Raw genomic sequence first — 16,631 nt, forward strand, 5'->3', positions numbered from 1 at the left:
GCAGGATTTCAATGTACTACGAAAATCCAACTGGCAAGACTGTTTGTCAATATGGCCAACTTTACGTTCTGATTTTTTTCCTACCTGTGAGAAGAGATGGCTGCTAATAGGAACTTGATGAATTGTGAATCACATGCAGCATTCTCTTCACCATAAGAATAATACGAATATAAACATTTTGCCATGTATTCTTTCGTGTTTGCTGCTATCTCATTTAAATCCTGTCTGCCTAATAAACTACGAAACTAGAGTGAGACAACAGCAAACGCGGAAGAATATGCATTTCATGTCATGTTTATACTCGTATTATTCTTATGCCTAATAGTGATACAGTCAGAAATGAAGCACGGCAATTGACTAGATTTTTAAATCTAAGATGACTCTAATTTCTGTGCAGAATGTAATGTACAGAGGCGTCTGCAAAGATTTTCAAACGGAGAAAAATTTTCGCTAAACTCTCGTTCAGAGCATCATCTATCATACGCAGTCTGTTATTTGGTTCTTGTTGATCATTATCGAAGAAAGCAGCAGTGTAAGTAACAACAAATAGCAGTCTCTTGCCATTGTTTCGCTAATGAGACGATTCCTATCTCTTTTTCTTTTTTTTTTTAAATTGTAAGGGGAGGTAGCGTGCAGAAAAGCAAGCCATGCCGCGAGCGGCGACAGGCCGTAAACACTCATTATCAGAATGCGACAAACAATTAATGACACAGTACAGTAATGCATTTTCAGCTTAGAGTGACGTAAACACCTATAACAAAGAGAACGGCACTTATAAGAGCAAAGAAAACTAAACAATCAATTCAAACCAGATGAAGCACGTGAAAAAGGAAGGGTACCCTTATATATACGGACGGAGCGCCTGACGCATAGCAATGGCTACCTGGTAAAGCTTAACTGCTAAGCTTAAGACTCGAACCAAACTACTGTAGCTGTGTCATCATTCATTCGACCTAAATTGTGTCTCATATTACAATGGACCAACTTTGTTTTGGAGATGCGGCCTAAAACTTTTCTTCCCCCTTGAATTTTGAGTCTCAAATTTCATGTGCGGCTTAGATTCGGGAAATTATTTTTCCTTGATTTCGAGTCTCATTTTTCAGATGCGGCTTAGATTCGAGTAAATACGGTAGGTCCTTCGCCAGGTCGTCCATCCAGCATGACCTTGGTCGTCCAATGGGGCATTTGTTGTTTGGTTTCCCTGCTAGTGCCATCTCCGCCTGTCTTCCATCTGGCATATGGGCTACATGGCCGACCCATCGTATTCTTTTGTTCTTTATCTTCTGTAGGATAGCTGGTTGTGCATCAGAAGGCAGATTTCGTTTTTCCTCCTACTCCATTGTCCGTTATCTAAAACTGGTCCCCATATCTTGCTCATTACTCTTCTTTCAAATATTAATAGTTTTCCCCTCCTCACTTAGTCATGCTCCACATTTCTGAACTGTACATTACTGCTGGGCGTATCACTGTGTTGTAGATTTTTATCTTTGTGTTCACTGAGATCGATTTAGAGCCCAGTGTCTCTCTGAGGAAATGCATGCATTTCATTCCTACTACTATTCTCTCCTTGATGTCCATTTTTATGTTGTTGTCTGTGGTAAACCAAGATCCCAAGTATTTGAACTGGTGTACTCTCTTGAACCGTTTGCCATCTATCTCAAGAAATTCTTCCTGCTCTTGTCTTCTTCCTAATTGCATGAACTCTGTTTTGTCTCGATTCACTTTGAGCCCCTCCTTCTGTGCATAACTGTCCATTTTCTGGCACATTTCTTTCAACTCGTTCTTTGATTCTCTTAGTAGTACTATGTCATCTGCATATGCAAGACAATTGAAGTTACCGTCCATCTCTACTCCAGCCCACTCCTGTTGCCTACACTCTTATTACTTTCTCTAAGAGGACACTGAACAGAACACATGAGAGAGCATCCCATTGTCTGAGGCCTATCTCAATCTCAAATATTTCTGATGTGGCTCCTTGGAAATGTACTGCTGCCTTTGACCCTCCCATACAAGCTTGCACCATTCTCACTAGCTTCTCAGGGATTCTGACGCCACGCATTGCACTGTACAGGCTATTCCTGTCAACGCTGTCATTTGCATGTTGAAAATCGACAAACAGGCTGTAGGTATCTTTATCATATTGCCAGTGTATTTCAAACAATTGTCTTAGTGTGAAAATGTGATCTGCTGTCAATTGGTTTGGTCGAAAGCCACCTTGGTCCTCCTGTATGTTGTTCTCTATGAATGGTTGCAATTTTCTGAGGACAACGATGGACAGCACCTTATACATTACATTCAACGAGCTAATTCCTCTGTAGTTACCGCATTCCATTTAGCTTCCCTTCTTGTATATTGGGCATATTATAGCATATTTCCATTCTTCTGGCAGCGTCTCCTTCTCCTATATCAACTGGATCAGTTTACATATCTCTAAGTGTAAGCTCTCACCTCCATCCTTCATCCTTCATTAATTCTGATGTTATTCTGTCCTCCCCTGGGGCTGCGTTGTTTCTGAGTCCTTTGATTGCCATCTTCACGTCTTCTTCACTAACTTCCCATTCTTCTTCATCTTTCCTTTCCTCCGTAGTGTGTGCAGGTAATATCTCATCTTGGTCTGGGCGATTCAACAGTTCTGAGAAGTATTCTTTCCATCTTTCTACAACTCTTTCCTTGTCATTCATCAAGTTGCCTTTCTTACCTCTAATGTAAAAAGTTGGGCTCTGAAATCCACATTTCTGATTTTTTATGTACTGGAAGAATTGCCTCGAGTTCTTGTTTTGGCTCTCTGTCTCAACTTCTTCTAGCAAACTGGTTAGATATATTCTGTTCTCTGCTATTAGGATTTGCTTTGTCTCCCTTCTGATGCTGATAAAATGTTCCCTTTTCTGCTCATTTTCTCTGTCAGCTAGCCACTTCTCCCTCGTCTTCCTTCTCTTTTCTGTAGCCTTCTGGCATGTTTCATTGAACCATTTCCTCTTCTTCATAATCTTCTTTCTTCCTGATATATCATCCACTACACTTAGTACCGTGGACTTTATTTCTTTCCCCCTTTCCTCCACATTCTCTCTTGGGTCCAGGATCTCTAGGACCTCAAAACAGTTTTTGATTTCTTTTTGATTTCTTTAGCATATTGTTCTTTAATGGCACTTTCTCGTAGTTTCTCAACATTCAAAGCAGGTTCTAGTGCCCCCTTCTTCTTATGCATGTAGGTGAACATGAGTTTAAGCCTGCACGCAATGAGGAAGTCGTCTCACACACAGTCGGCTCCTCTATACGACCTGACATCCATGACTCTATGGCTATAGCGCTGGTCCACCAAGATGTGATTGATCTAGTTGGTGATTCTTCCACCCAGTGAACACCATGTTCCCTTATGGATTCTCTTGTGTTCAAAGTAAATCGAACTTACTCTCAGGTTCTTTGAGATGGCTAAGTTGATCATACTCTGACTATTTTCATTGTTCTCATCATGCAAACTGTGCCTTCCTATAGTTGGTATGCAGAATTCCTGCTTTCCCATTAAAATCTCCCAGCACTATCCCGATATTTCTAGTTGGTGTGCTCTCATTTGTTTGTTCTAATTGGTCATACAACTCTTCTTTTTCCTCATCTGTTTTATCCTCAGTTGGGGCACCAACATTTTACTTATAATGAAAGAAAAATCTGCAGCAATGCTAATGTCAATAGCAACAGAATTTTAGGGTGACACTCGACGTAGATTTCATGTATATGGAAATTGATGTAAAACTTTTTATTTACATTACCAAAACGGAAATGCAGACCAAACACGAGTCTATTTCGATATGTCAAACAGCACTTAAGTAAATAATGTAGGGTAACAAAGAGTACAATTATGTACTTGTAGTGCTGAAAAGCAGAGGTGCAATGGTTTCTTTCTTCAAAAACAGCTACTGTGTTTGTGAACAAGGTATAAGTTTTTCTGCTTTTTCTTCGTAAGTCTTTAATGGTTTACAAAAGTAACTGCATTGATTTCAACCCACAAGATATGTGAACATATAATTTTGAAACTGACGATTTATAGTCATAAAGGAAAAATCTCTATTATAGGCTGCATCATGATTTTATATTTGTGCAAATACAGTATACAACAGGTCTAGTTACCAATTTCTTACTTCCAATTTTCTGACTAACCCTTGACGTTGCACGTTCTACTTTTTAGCCACCCATTGACCTAGTCTGCTCACAACTACTGTCACTTCTTTCTATACAGCAACACTCGTTAATCCAAAAGAAGATTTGAACAGTCCTGTACCTCATATCTTCTGACCATAAATCAGTACCCAGTCAAATGTGAAAAGGATTGGCAGCTTAAAGATGACTCTGAACAAATGGTGCTGCTTGACATTTTTGAGACACAATAAAGTTTGCATATGACAAAAGTCACATTATGTGCCAGAAAAATTGCAGAACCTATGTGAAATGAACCCATGAGCTTTGGCTGCAAGCTTGGGATTAATACCACTAAGCCAACAGAACCTATGTGAAATGAACCCATGAGCTTTGGCTGCAAGCTTGGGATTAATACCACTAAGCCAATAAGCCACACAAAATATTCCTCCAAAATGACAATACAATGACATGTAGAACAGAGAGAGAGAGAGAGAGAGAGAGAGAGAGAGAGAGAGAGAGAATGTTTGGGAGAAAAATTAAATGTTGGCCAATTCCATAATACAAAATTCATGCTGGTACATGGTATTACGAAGAAAAAGTATAACTCTTTGCGCCCAAGATATTTCTTCTGTACACCATCTGCCATTTGTTTTAAAATTACTTCTCTGCATTTAGTTACATTCAAGCTTACATCTTGCAGTAAATTACAAGAACCATAAACTGCTACGATCTAAGACAGTAAAAAAACCAAGACCAACTTCAATAAAAGTTGCAGCTGAATTTTGTTATTACACTAATAAATCTTTATGAGGTTTTTATCACATACCTTTTATTGAAAAATTTTTCTAGAGCTGTTCTGTAAATATCAACTATTTCCTGTGAACCACTCTGTAATTTATTTTTCTTTTTTGAGGAGCTTTCACTGGAAGCATTCTTCAGGTACTCTGAACACCTCAAAAGGAAAATGCAACACACAGTAATTTTTGGGCTCATATCAATGTAAACGGCTGCTTTTCTTTCTCCTTTGTCCAGCAGTTTTGTTAATATTTCTGCCAACAGTTTCTGGTTTACATCGGACACAGTAGAAAACTTCTTCACATTTGAGAGCTTTCTCAAACAGCTCCTGGAAAAAAAATAAAATAAAATAAAACTACCACACACATTAATTCATCATCCTTATGGGTTAAGAATTTATTCTGTGTCAACTCGCAATATAAAGTTTTTGGACAATATTCATCATAGGAGCTAGTGTGTGTGTGTGTGTGTGTGTGTGTGTGTGTGTGTGTGTGTGTGTGTGTGTGTGTGTGCAAGAGAGAGAGAGAGAGAGAGAGAGAGAGAGAGAGAGAGAGGGGGGGGGGGGGGGGGGGATTTGAATAGTGAAGTTATCAACATCACAGTAACTATAGTAACTGTGATGCCTTCAGTATCACTAACATACCCAATACGCATTTCCAGAGGTTTTTGATGTACATCACGAATACAGAACTCCAGTAACTCAAACAACGGTAAAAGCATGTCCACACACAGAGCCATATCAGGTTCAGTGGCAAGGTATACTTCCAGCAAATCAATAACACGAATACGAAAATGGGTCAACGCACGTTCGTCACGGGACTGCTTTTTGCTCTCTTTGGCTTTTTTGTTTTGTTTCAACAAACTGAATGCCTGTGATAAGGCAGCATCCAAACGCTTGCCTTCTTCTTCATCCATTTCATCCAAGTCAACTGACTCCTGCAACCAAAGATATCAAAGTTTAAAAATGTTGAACATTATGACAGATTTACAACTCCTCCTTTTGATTTTCATGTTCTAATACAGCTGTTTCGAAAAGCACAAGGAGTAGAAATTAAGTATTATGCATTTGCAAAAACAGCAGCAATTAGGTAATTTTTAGGTCTGCAAGTATTAACCCTATCTACATGCATTTTCAATAATGCAGATTACCAGTGGGAGGGTACTTTACGACCAGTACAAAAAGTTTAAAAATAACAAATGCCATTAATTTTTGCTGACTCATTAACAACGTTTTTTAAAGAGATAATCATACGTAAGTAGGATCCATAAGCTGAAAATACTGAATGCATCTGTTGTGAAAAGTTACATCTACTACTAAGACTTACATATTTGGTTAAGTTTTACTGACAAATCTAAAAAAAAATTATGGAACCTGGTAGAAGAATTCATTAACAGAAATTACTACTTTTTTTTTGTAATTTTAAAATGTTAAGTACATGACAATACTTTCACAAGGTCGGGGTAAAGTGATGTCCCCCACTCCCCAATGGTACTGCTACAGTTAAAGCAACCAGTAATTACCAAAAATGCCTCATATTATTTTTGAGTGGAAGTTAACTTGGATTAGTAAATCCTATATTCAGTATACTGCGACAAGGAGAGCCACAATTCTGCACACAAATATACTCTGCCTACAGTACTCACCGTGTCAGTTAGAGGTGCTGAAGAACCCAGTGCCTGTTGTACAGCCATGCGTACTTTATCATTAACTTTCATATCCTCTTCATCCATTTCATCATCCAAAAATGTACCCTCAGAATCACTGTCAGATTCGCTGTTGGAATTTTCATTTGCATCTGCACCAGAATGGGCTTCATTTGGCATTACAGAGCTACTTGTGGTCATTTTTTTATTTTTTCTCTGTTTATTTGTATTATTTTTGGCACTGCTGTCACTATCTTCACTCTCATTGTCTCCTTCATTCTCACTACTGTCTTCACTGTCACTATAATCTTTACGTCCAGTCAGTGGATTCTCTTCAGCATTTGGATTCAAAACCTATAACAACAATAACACATTTACTTCTGTCCTCCAGTTGCTCAAAATATATTGCAAAAGTATTAAAATACATATTTTTCATGGTGTATTGTTTTCAAATATGAGTGACAATACAATTTTTTCCATTTGTGAAAATCTATTTAGGCAGAGGATTTAGCCTCAAAATCATCTTATCAAAAATGTACATTATAGCATACTTACATCTAATATCTGATGAAGTGCTGTAGGTGTAAGATGCATACAAAGATGTGGGAACACACAGCCAGCAAGACTGCGTAAGAGGTGAGAATTATGAGACAACAAAGAAAGCAGCAAGTCAACTGCCACTTCCACCCAATGTGGTTCCCCATTTTCCATCTGTGATTCTCGTAGCCTTCGTGACTTATGAGTGCCACTTGATACATGTGCCAAACAGCTGTGGAGTTCCTATGGGCCATCGGCGTAACAAAGAAAGAAATAATTTTGTTGAACATTATGAAATAGAATTCAACGAAAATTGAATCTCTCTCACACACACACACACACACACACACACACACACACACACACACACACACACACGCGCGCGCGCGCGCGCGCGCGCGCGAGGGGAGGAGGGAGAGGGAGATAGCAGCCTGGTTGGGATGAGCATTTGGTCGGTTGGATTGAATGAGAGAAATTACTGACTTACCTGACAACCTACATTTCACCAATGCATAGTGTGCCTGAACTAGCATTTTTCACATTATTTAGACTAATTAAACACTGATAAGCTTTATTTTATGTAGTCAGCTGAACTGGTCTCCTCTGTGTGCTTCAAAAGCTGTGAACCAGCAAGTACATCAACAGCCAAAACAGTAACAACCTTTATTCCATTTTAGATACTATTATGAAGAAATACAAACCTGCAGTGCCTCCTCTGCCATAGACGGATCTGCAAAAAGTTGTAATCCCATGTGAAGGAACATTGTATGGAAAACTGGGATCACAGATGCTTTTTGTTCTTTGCTGGTGTCACTGCCATCTCCCACTTTTTGTTCAAGTTCCTGCACTACATTTATCATCTCCTTCCATGCTTGTAATGACTGCAAGTATAAAAAAATACACCAATAAATTTATTTTTCGACTTCCAATGAATGAACTCAATACCCTGTTTTAGGAACAATTGTTACCCAGATAATTAGTACAACACAAAGACAAACACAAATTCTGGCCTTACATTTTCTCTCACCAGTTTGAATTTTCTATTGTTCTATTGTCATTTTGTTCACGTGTAGTGGGTCAACAACATAATTACTAATTTTTCAAAGAATTTGAGGCCAATTTTCTGTGTTACTTCCTGCAGTTTCCTGAAAGTTTTAGGAGATCAAAGTCATTTGCAAATCCCAGACTGTTTAAATTTACACAGCTTCCTATTAAAATTTTATCACCATGAAGACTGCATGCAAGAGATGTTAAATTGCTGTGACAATATTATGAAAAGGATAGTTGCTCCTCACCATTTAACGGAGATGCTGAGTCACAGATGGCACAACAGAAAGACTGTCGGAAACTGAGCTTTCAGCCAACAAGGCCTTTGTCGAAAATAAACAACGTACATACAAACACTCACACAAACCCAACTCTCAACACACATGACCACAGTCTCTGGCAGCTGGAGCCAATGTCTGGCTTCAGCTGCCAGAGACTGTGGTCTCGTGTGTGTGTGTGTGTGTGTGTGTGTGTGTGTGTGTGTGTGTGTGTGTATTTTCGACGAAGGCCTTGTGGACCAAAAGCTCACTTTCCGACAGTCTTGCTGTTGTGCCTATTTGCAACTCAACATCTCCACTATACAGTGAGTAGCAACTATTCTTTTCGTAACACTGTTACAGTCCATCATGGATTTTCCATTGTTTAAATTGCTGAAAAAAGTACTACTTGTTTGGATGCAAAATAGGTAGGAATAATGCCATCTACATTCTGTATACAAGGAAAGATTACGTGACAGGTTCCTCACTCAGAAATTATATTTGTTTGTGAGGAGATTGTGTTATCCCCCTATAAAAAGGAGAAACATGTATCAACAAGTGTCGGAATTTGACAGCAGTAGGATCATGCCTCTTCCCAAGACTGTAGTTTATTGTTCTGCGATATTGGTGATTGCATCGGCTAAGATGCCACAATCATCATGTAAGTATGGAATCAATGGATTGAGAAGAGCCATAGTGAATGTCGCAGTCTCCATGTGACTAGTGCCTGAGAGGGTAAACATACTGTCTACTTTACCGTGCAGGATTGTACAGCCACATCACATCAGGAAATGGGCTGGTTAGCAGCAATAAAAGTTTCACACAGACAGTGTAACAATATTTGGAACATTATTGACTGTCAGCAAAGGAACCATTGTTGTGGCTACCCTTTACCCACCAGAGAGAATGGCATGCCAATAGTGGTTCACCCAATGATGACACTACACACAGAAGTGGCACCACACCATCTTCCCAGACATGTTCCAATTATGTGTACAGCATCACTACAGACATAAGCAAATGTGGACACTCAGAGGAGACTGAACGAGGGGGGTTGTACATCTGTGGTAGTAATGGGGTGTGTCATTAGGTAAGCAAAACGATAACAGCAAGCATTACATTTCTGCCATGCTAAGAATGGTGGCCGTTCCATATCTTTAGTGTTCTCCATCTCATTATCGTTCACCAAGATCACGAAAGATCAAATATTGCCCCTGCTGTCTCATCCTACTTCAAAACTGCTTTCCTGGCCAGTAGTCTTCACCAAATCTTTCACCACTGAAAACATCTGGTCATGGGTTGCCAAGAGGCACATGCCACCATTTCCCAGTCACTATGATTGATGAACTCTGGCATAGAGTTATAGCAGCACTGAACAAAATACCCAAATCTGTCATCCAAGCTTGGTTTGATTTTATGTCTAGCCAGGTTAAAGACACTGTTGTCGTCGGAGTTGGCAGCTGCATATACCAAATTCTGGACCCTGTATACCCCCAAATTGCCTACAAATTTAATTTGCATTGTATCTCCTATACTGGATACGAGCAACACATAAAACTCCGTTAGCAGCTAACCATCTTGGTGTTGCAATTTTAATGACCAGCAGTGTTTATGTAGTCTTTGAGTCTTCTTAACGTTCTTCAGGTTAACCTTGTATCATTCTCTCTCATAATGTATACCAATGCACCACCGAACAGCAGTGGTGAAAAGCAATCTCCCTTTCAAACATAGGAATTATATAGCCAACTGGTTGACTGTATAAATCCTATGTTTGATAATGATACACTGAAGAGCCAAAGAAACTGGTACACCTGCCTAATATCGTGAAAGGCCCCCACGAGCACGCAGATGTGGCATGGACTCGACTAATGTCTGAAGTTGTTCTGGAGGGAATTGGCACCATGAATCTTGCAGGGCTGTCTATAAATCCATAAGAGTATGAGGGGGTGGAGATCTCTTCTACAGAGTGCATTGCAAGGGATCCCAGATATGCTCAACAACGTTTATGTCTGGGGAGTTTGGTGGCCAGCAGAAAAGTTTACATCTACATCTACATTTATCCTCCGCAAGCCGCCCAACGGTGTGTGGCGGAGGGCACTTTACGTGCCACTGTCATTACCTCCCTTTTCTGTTCCAGTCGCGTATGGTTCGCGGGAAGAACGACTGTCTGAAAGCCTCCGTGCGTGCTCGAATCTCTCTAATTTTACATTCGTGACCTCCTCGGGAGGTATAAGTGGGGGGAAGCAACACATTCGAAACCTCATCCAGAAACGCACCCTCTCGAAACCTGGCGAGCAAGCTACACTGCGATGCAGAGCGCCTCTCTTGCAGAGTCTGCCACTCGAGCCTGCTAAACATCTCCGTAACGCTATCACGGTTACCAAATAACCCTGTGACGAAACGCGCCGCTCTTCTTTGGATCTTCTCTATCTCCTCCGTCAACCCGATCTGGTACGAATCCCACACTGATTAGCAATACTCAAGTATAGGTCGAACGAGTGTTTTGTAAGCCACCTCCTTTGTTGATGGACTACATTTGATGCACTTCAGGGAGCTACATGCTTGTGTGCAGTGGAATATTCAAAGAGCCTGTACTTGAAAACGGTAAACTTCTCATTATCAGCACACAGACGTAAATAGATTTTTTTTGGATATGACAGGCAGTCTAAAAATAGATGTCATTTCACTTAAGCTACAGTTAACTTCTTGGCAGTATTTCACATGCCAGAATACGATTACTGTTTGGTGCAATAACAAAGCAAGCCCTGGACAGGTCTGTATCCTGACCCCAACGCCCGACACTGACGAGTCCATTCCCTATGTTATTGTGAGTTGGTGTCACTGTTAGGTCTCATTCTTGCACAGCATAATACAGCAGTTTTCAAACTATGCATTGGTAATAAAGTGGCCATATTTCATTACTGCACCAATTCCTTCAACTGATTTATGTATTTACAATTAGCGTACTGTTAGTTATCATTATCTGTTGCAGCATGGCATCATATTAAGGGATCATATTTATGCGCGTTACTGCTTGAGGAATTTTCCAAAGGTCGATTCAGTTTGGAGCAATGGGATCGAAAACCTAGATCCTACAGAGACTGACCTTGCTTTCCGTAGCACACTGTAGACTACACCGTCAATCTATGTGCTATCAAATAATTTTGATAAATAAATTACTCAGCACAACTGATGCCAGAAAGGGTAACTATTTCATGCTCCTGACACGCTAACTTCAGGTAACTTTCCCAAACTTTATGAGGCACAACTTGTGAGAAATGAGCCTGATTACTTGTTTCATTTAGAAAATGTAGCATCTTCGCATTTCATTTCTTCTAGCGTTTTTAATTTAGTGTTTCATGTAGACGACAAGTCGCGTTGTTACAAGGTTTTAAACATGTGAATCGAGCTTAATTAAGCATTGTTTACGAAACAAGAGCAAATTTATCATCGCCGTGTCACTTCCACTTCCAAGACAGGAAATGGACTTTTGTTTTCTCTCTGTGCATTCTGCAAGAAATTTAATTAAACCAAGAGAGTTACATGAGCGCTCTGTTTGGGAATTTTCTGAAAAACTGGAGACGACAGTGAGAGCCCGAACCTAGCAGCTAGAAATTAATCTACTACGAGATGGATGGAAGGATATTGTTTTTCTCAGAGATGCTGAACCATACTATATTTTTTAGAGCTTTGTGTTAAGACTTTTGCAATACTGAAATAAACCTTGATTTCTCTTATATCAAGTACGATCCTCCAACTTATTGAAAACATGATTTGATTGATAAACCACAGCAGAAACTTAGGGCCAGAAAGGAAGACCATATATTTTCTATATTTTACGTTTAAAGGGATGTAAGTTTTAGTGACATGTTCACCAAGACACCACAACTACACCAACTGAAATGGTTCCTTATCAACTTATTTGTGATTCTGAATTATATACCTGGGAGTTACAGTATTCTACGAAAGATATAAATCATATACTGATCATACATTGAGGTCACGGCCATACTATTCGGAAGTTTGCGGTTTATTACCTCTACATATTTCTCATATTAGTTCCATCTCTCACTCTAGCACAGACCTTCCTAAGATACTGTTACAATAATTAATGCGAAGGATTCATGAAAAGAAAATATTAATTAAAATACTTCGATTTGTTTTATAGAGGTTATATAGAATTATGGCAGTGAAGTTTTATTGTCTCCGAAGAGATAACTACTAACACTGTAGACTCCGTTCAGTTTTAACAGAAGCGTACATTGTAGTACTCGTTATTAAATAGTACGTGCATCATGTTTAGAGTTCAGTACAAGCCGACGTCTAAGAGGATTACGTCTTTAGGACAGGTTTTCAATACAGCTTACATGTAATAATTAACGAGTAAAGAATTCTCTAAGAGCATTCACAATGGTCAAGTTATTGTCCAATCGCTGATAGCTGATAACTCAGAAGAATGTTCCTGGAGCCACTCTGTAGCAATTCTGTACGTGTGGGGTGTCGCATTGTCCTGCTGGAATTGCCCAATTCTGTCAGATTGCACAATGGACATGAATGGATGCAGGTGATCAGACAGGATGCTTATATTCATCTCACTTGTCAATAGTTGTATCTAGATACATTAGGTTCCCACTTCGCTCCAACTGCACACACACCCACACCATTACAGATCCTCCATCCAGCTTGAACAGCCCCTTGTGAAATGCAGGGTCCATGGATTCATGAGGTTGTCTCCATATCCATACACACCCATACATTCACTACAATTTGAAACGAGACTCGTCTGAGCAGCCAACATGTTTCCAGTCATCAACAGTCCAATGTTGGAGTTAACAGGCTCACGCGGGGCATAAAGCTTTATGTTGTGCAGTCGTCAAGGGTATATGAGCGGGCCTTCGGCTCTGAAAGCCCATATCAATGATATTTCATTGAATGGTTTGCATGCTGGCACTTGTTGATGGCCAGCATTGAAATCTGCAGCAATTTTCAGGAGGATTGCCCTACTTTCACATTGAACAATTCTCTTCAGCTGTCATTGGTCCCGTTCTTGCGCGATCTTTTCCCGGCCGCAGTGATGTCAGAGATTCGATGTTTAACCTGATTCCTGATATTCACAGTACACTCGTGAAATGGTTGTATGGGAAAAATCCCCACTTCATCACTACCTCAGAGATGCTGTGTCCCATCACTCATCTGCTGACAACAACACCAAGTTCAGACTCACTTAAATCTTGATAATCTGTCATTGTAGCAGCACTAACCTATCAAACAACTGCGCCAGATACTTGTTGGCTTACATAGACGCTGCCAACAGCAGCACCGTATTCTGCCTGTTTACATATCTCTGTATTTGAATACACGTTGATACCTGTTCCTTTGGAAACAGCCACGTTTAGAACTGCAATCTCCTTTCTTAAATCTGTTTTTATGGGGTATGACTCAGAAATGTTCGTCTGAACTTAGATTTTGTGATGGTTAACTTGAGCTCTACCATTTTCACTCATTTTGGATGGTGTTCCACATTTCAAAGTGCCAATTTCTTTCGTGCAACAACCCATGGTCTTCAGCTACTTCTTGACTTAGTTCTTGATTCCTACCATACAAAATTCGGAGAGTGTCTTGTGTGTTCAGTTCGAGACAGACAGGTAAAACACCTGTAGTTATCTGAATTGCAATTAGCTCCTTTTTAGTGGAAGGGTGCGTTAAGCAACAGGTGAATGTTCATGTAATTTTTTGTTCGTCAAAATTTGTGACAGAGTTACACGAAGAAAGGTCCAAACCATGTCACTGGCCTATTTCCCCACAAACTAAAACTGCGTCTCCTCCACGTACTACTCGTCTGTTTTTGAGGAGTGGGGGTGTCCAGGGTTGATCTATACTGGGATGTTTGTGTTAACTTATCAGTTTCCATGCTTCTTCATAGTTCAAAACTTTATTGAATACTTTTGTCATGATTTCAGCAGTAACAAAGGAAGGCTGTATTTTTGTACTTGTCTTCTGTCTGCACAGCCTAAAAACCTGTATATTCATTTTGAACACCCTGTACTATAATTAAACTTTTATAAACATGCAACAAAACTAAATTTGTTTTTACACATTAATTGGTTGCTTTTCCTATGTAATATAAGACTGAGATTAAACATGCAACAAAACTAAATTTGTATTTACACATTAATTGGTTGCTTTTCCTATGTAATATAAGACTGAGATTAAAAAAAAGTGACCACAGAACACCAAGTAATTAGTTAGTAATTAGTTAGCTACAGTGGCAGCTGCATGACATATCATAACACACTGTGATATGTCCACTTGACAGCTTGTGGCTTAGATTCGAGTAAATACGGTATTAAGTAGCATGAACACACAAATAAGAAAAATTAATGCTTTAAATCGATATGAATACAGTATAGCTCCAATAAAAGCTAACCTTTCACATATAATATTGGTCACCAAATATTTTTGCTGTTTTTTCCAAGGGTATGGTTACGCACAATGGTAAGCGCACAGCTTGAAATCTCAACAGCTGAATATTTCTGACAAACATGATTATAAATTCCACTGCTGACAAGGGAAATTCCGCACCGCACCCCGCCTTAGATTTTGTGGTAAGAGGAGCCAGTGGACAGCTCACCTAAACCTGAATACAGGTCAAGCATGAAAACAGGAATAAACTGTACTGAACGGAGGGGGAAAACAAAGCAAAATAGATACAGTGAACCGTCAAAGAACAAGAATTGCAATATAGAGCAGGCTGAAAGAGCAACAGCATCATGGTGAAGTGGTCATGATGCTGGACTGTCAAGCAGGTGAGCCATGATCAAACTTCCCTGGCGGCAATTTTATTACTATTCTATCACTGATCACTGTATTCAAATTTGTGTCTGTGCCATGGTGTAACATCCGTTTGCATCAGCGAGGTGTAAGGAAGGGACCTATAAGGACAAGCTGATTCTGTGCAAGTACTCTATTAGTAGCCAAAAGTGGGAACTGCAAATGCTAGATGATAAGGCAACAAGACAACCAGAATACACGTCTGTTGTGTCATACACGGTATAGTGACAGTATGTGTGTCAAATGATAAGAATCTCTTACCAACGCATCTAATTTGTACGGCTTCATCTGCATTCAGTTTTTGATGGACTATCAACTGAGCCATCTTACCACTAAGTGCGATGGGGAGTTTCCCTTGTATGCACCAACATTTTGTGGGTTACCTGGCTGAATGCATGTTCCACTGAGCAGTTAGACTTTTCCATGGAAAGGCCAATTAAGTGTGAAACTGCTTTAGAACTCACACCACACAGTTTTTTGAAGCATAATTATACTTTTTGTCATTGTTGATGCAGAACCTGTAATGTATGAAAGAATGAAAATGAATCTGAAAAACTAACCTCGAAGTTTAGTCTTTTTTAGCGTGTGCTGCCCTTTAAGATACATGAAACACAAATGTGCCAGTAATATTTTAGATAATGGCATAAATGGCTGGTCTTTTGGGCTCAAAATGTTACAAGTTGCTGTTTCTGAAATGTCAAGTTTTTAACGAGAATAAAATGCTCTGTAATTTAAGAAATTCACTGCACATTTTCACACACAACATAATTCATCTTGTATAAAAGGAAATTTACTTTGAAAGTAATGCTTCTCAAACCAGCATTCACAATACTTTCTCACAACCTGTTACAAATGTAAACAGTTGTGAGGTCACACTCATTGAAAGCAGTCTGTTATTACGAGGTATTGCATAGACTTCTTCCTAAGGCCACTGACACATTTAGCTGTCGGCAAACACTTGTGCGTGTGCACTATGTTTTATTGTTATAAATGGTGCATTTTCTTTGCAACTGAAATTTTATTTTGGTGGAATTCTCTTGTTTATGTTTTATTGCTGCAGTATTCGTCTATAGTAGTGGGCTAAAGTAAAATTCTTTATTAGAGTATAAGTTTTTATTAGTTAAAATTGCAAAAACATTCCCTCATCTTTCCCCACATTTCCCTGTTGTCCCTGGGAATAAAACACCTGTGTTTCATTAGGCTGTGTACAGTTTAACACAATCCTCTGCAGACAATTGCATCTTATTACTAAGAGATTAATATGTGCAAAATTGTGTAACAATAACATGCTACTCCAACACCACAAATGGCGTAACGCTCTATCACAACTTGCTTATTGAACAGGAAGAAAATTATTTCATTCAGCGTGATACAGATGATAAATTCTGC

The 16,631-nt window shown here is 39.4% G+C and overlaps 1 protein-coding gene across 1 annotated transcript in view; it reads right to left on the minus strand.

Moving 5' to 3' along the window:
• LOC126419792 (myb-binding protein 1A) overlaps positions 1-16,631 on the minus strand; it is a 114,157-nt gene that overhangs the window by 40,525 nt on the left and 57,001 nt on the right. The window contains exons 10-14 of the mRNA XM_050086976.1: positions 7,809-7,988; positions 7,126-7,350; positions 6,571-6,924; positions 5,570-5,862; positions 4,958-5,254 (exon numbers count right to left, since the gene is read on the minus strand). Coding sequence (XP_049942933.1) covers positions 4,958-5,254; positions 5,570-5,862; positions 6,571-6,924; positions 7,126-7,350; positions 7,809-7,988 — 1,349 coding nt within the window. The remainder of the gene's footprint in view (positions 1-4,957; positions 5,255-5,569; positions 5,863-6,570; positions 6,925-7,125; positions 7,351-7,808; positions 7,989-16,631) is intronic.

This window comes from Schistocerca serialis, chromosome 9 (assembly GCF_023864345.2).
Source record: "Schistocerca serialis cubense isolate TAMUIC-IGC-003099 chromosome 9, iqSchSeri2.2, whole genome shotgun sequence".
Taxonomy (NCBI): domain Eukaryota; kingdom Metazoa; phylum Arthropoda; class Insecta; order Orthoptera; family Acrididae; genus Schistocerca; species Schistocerca serialis.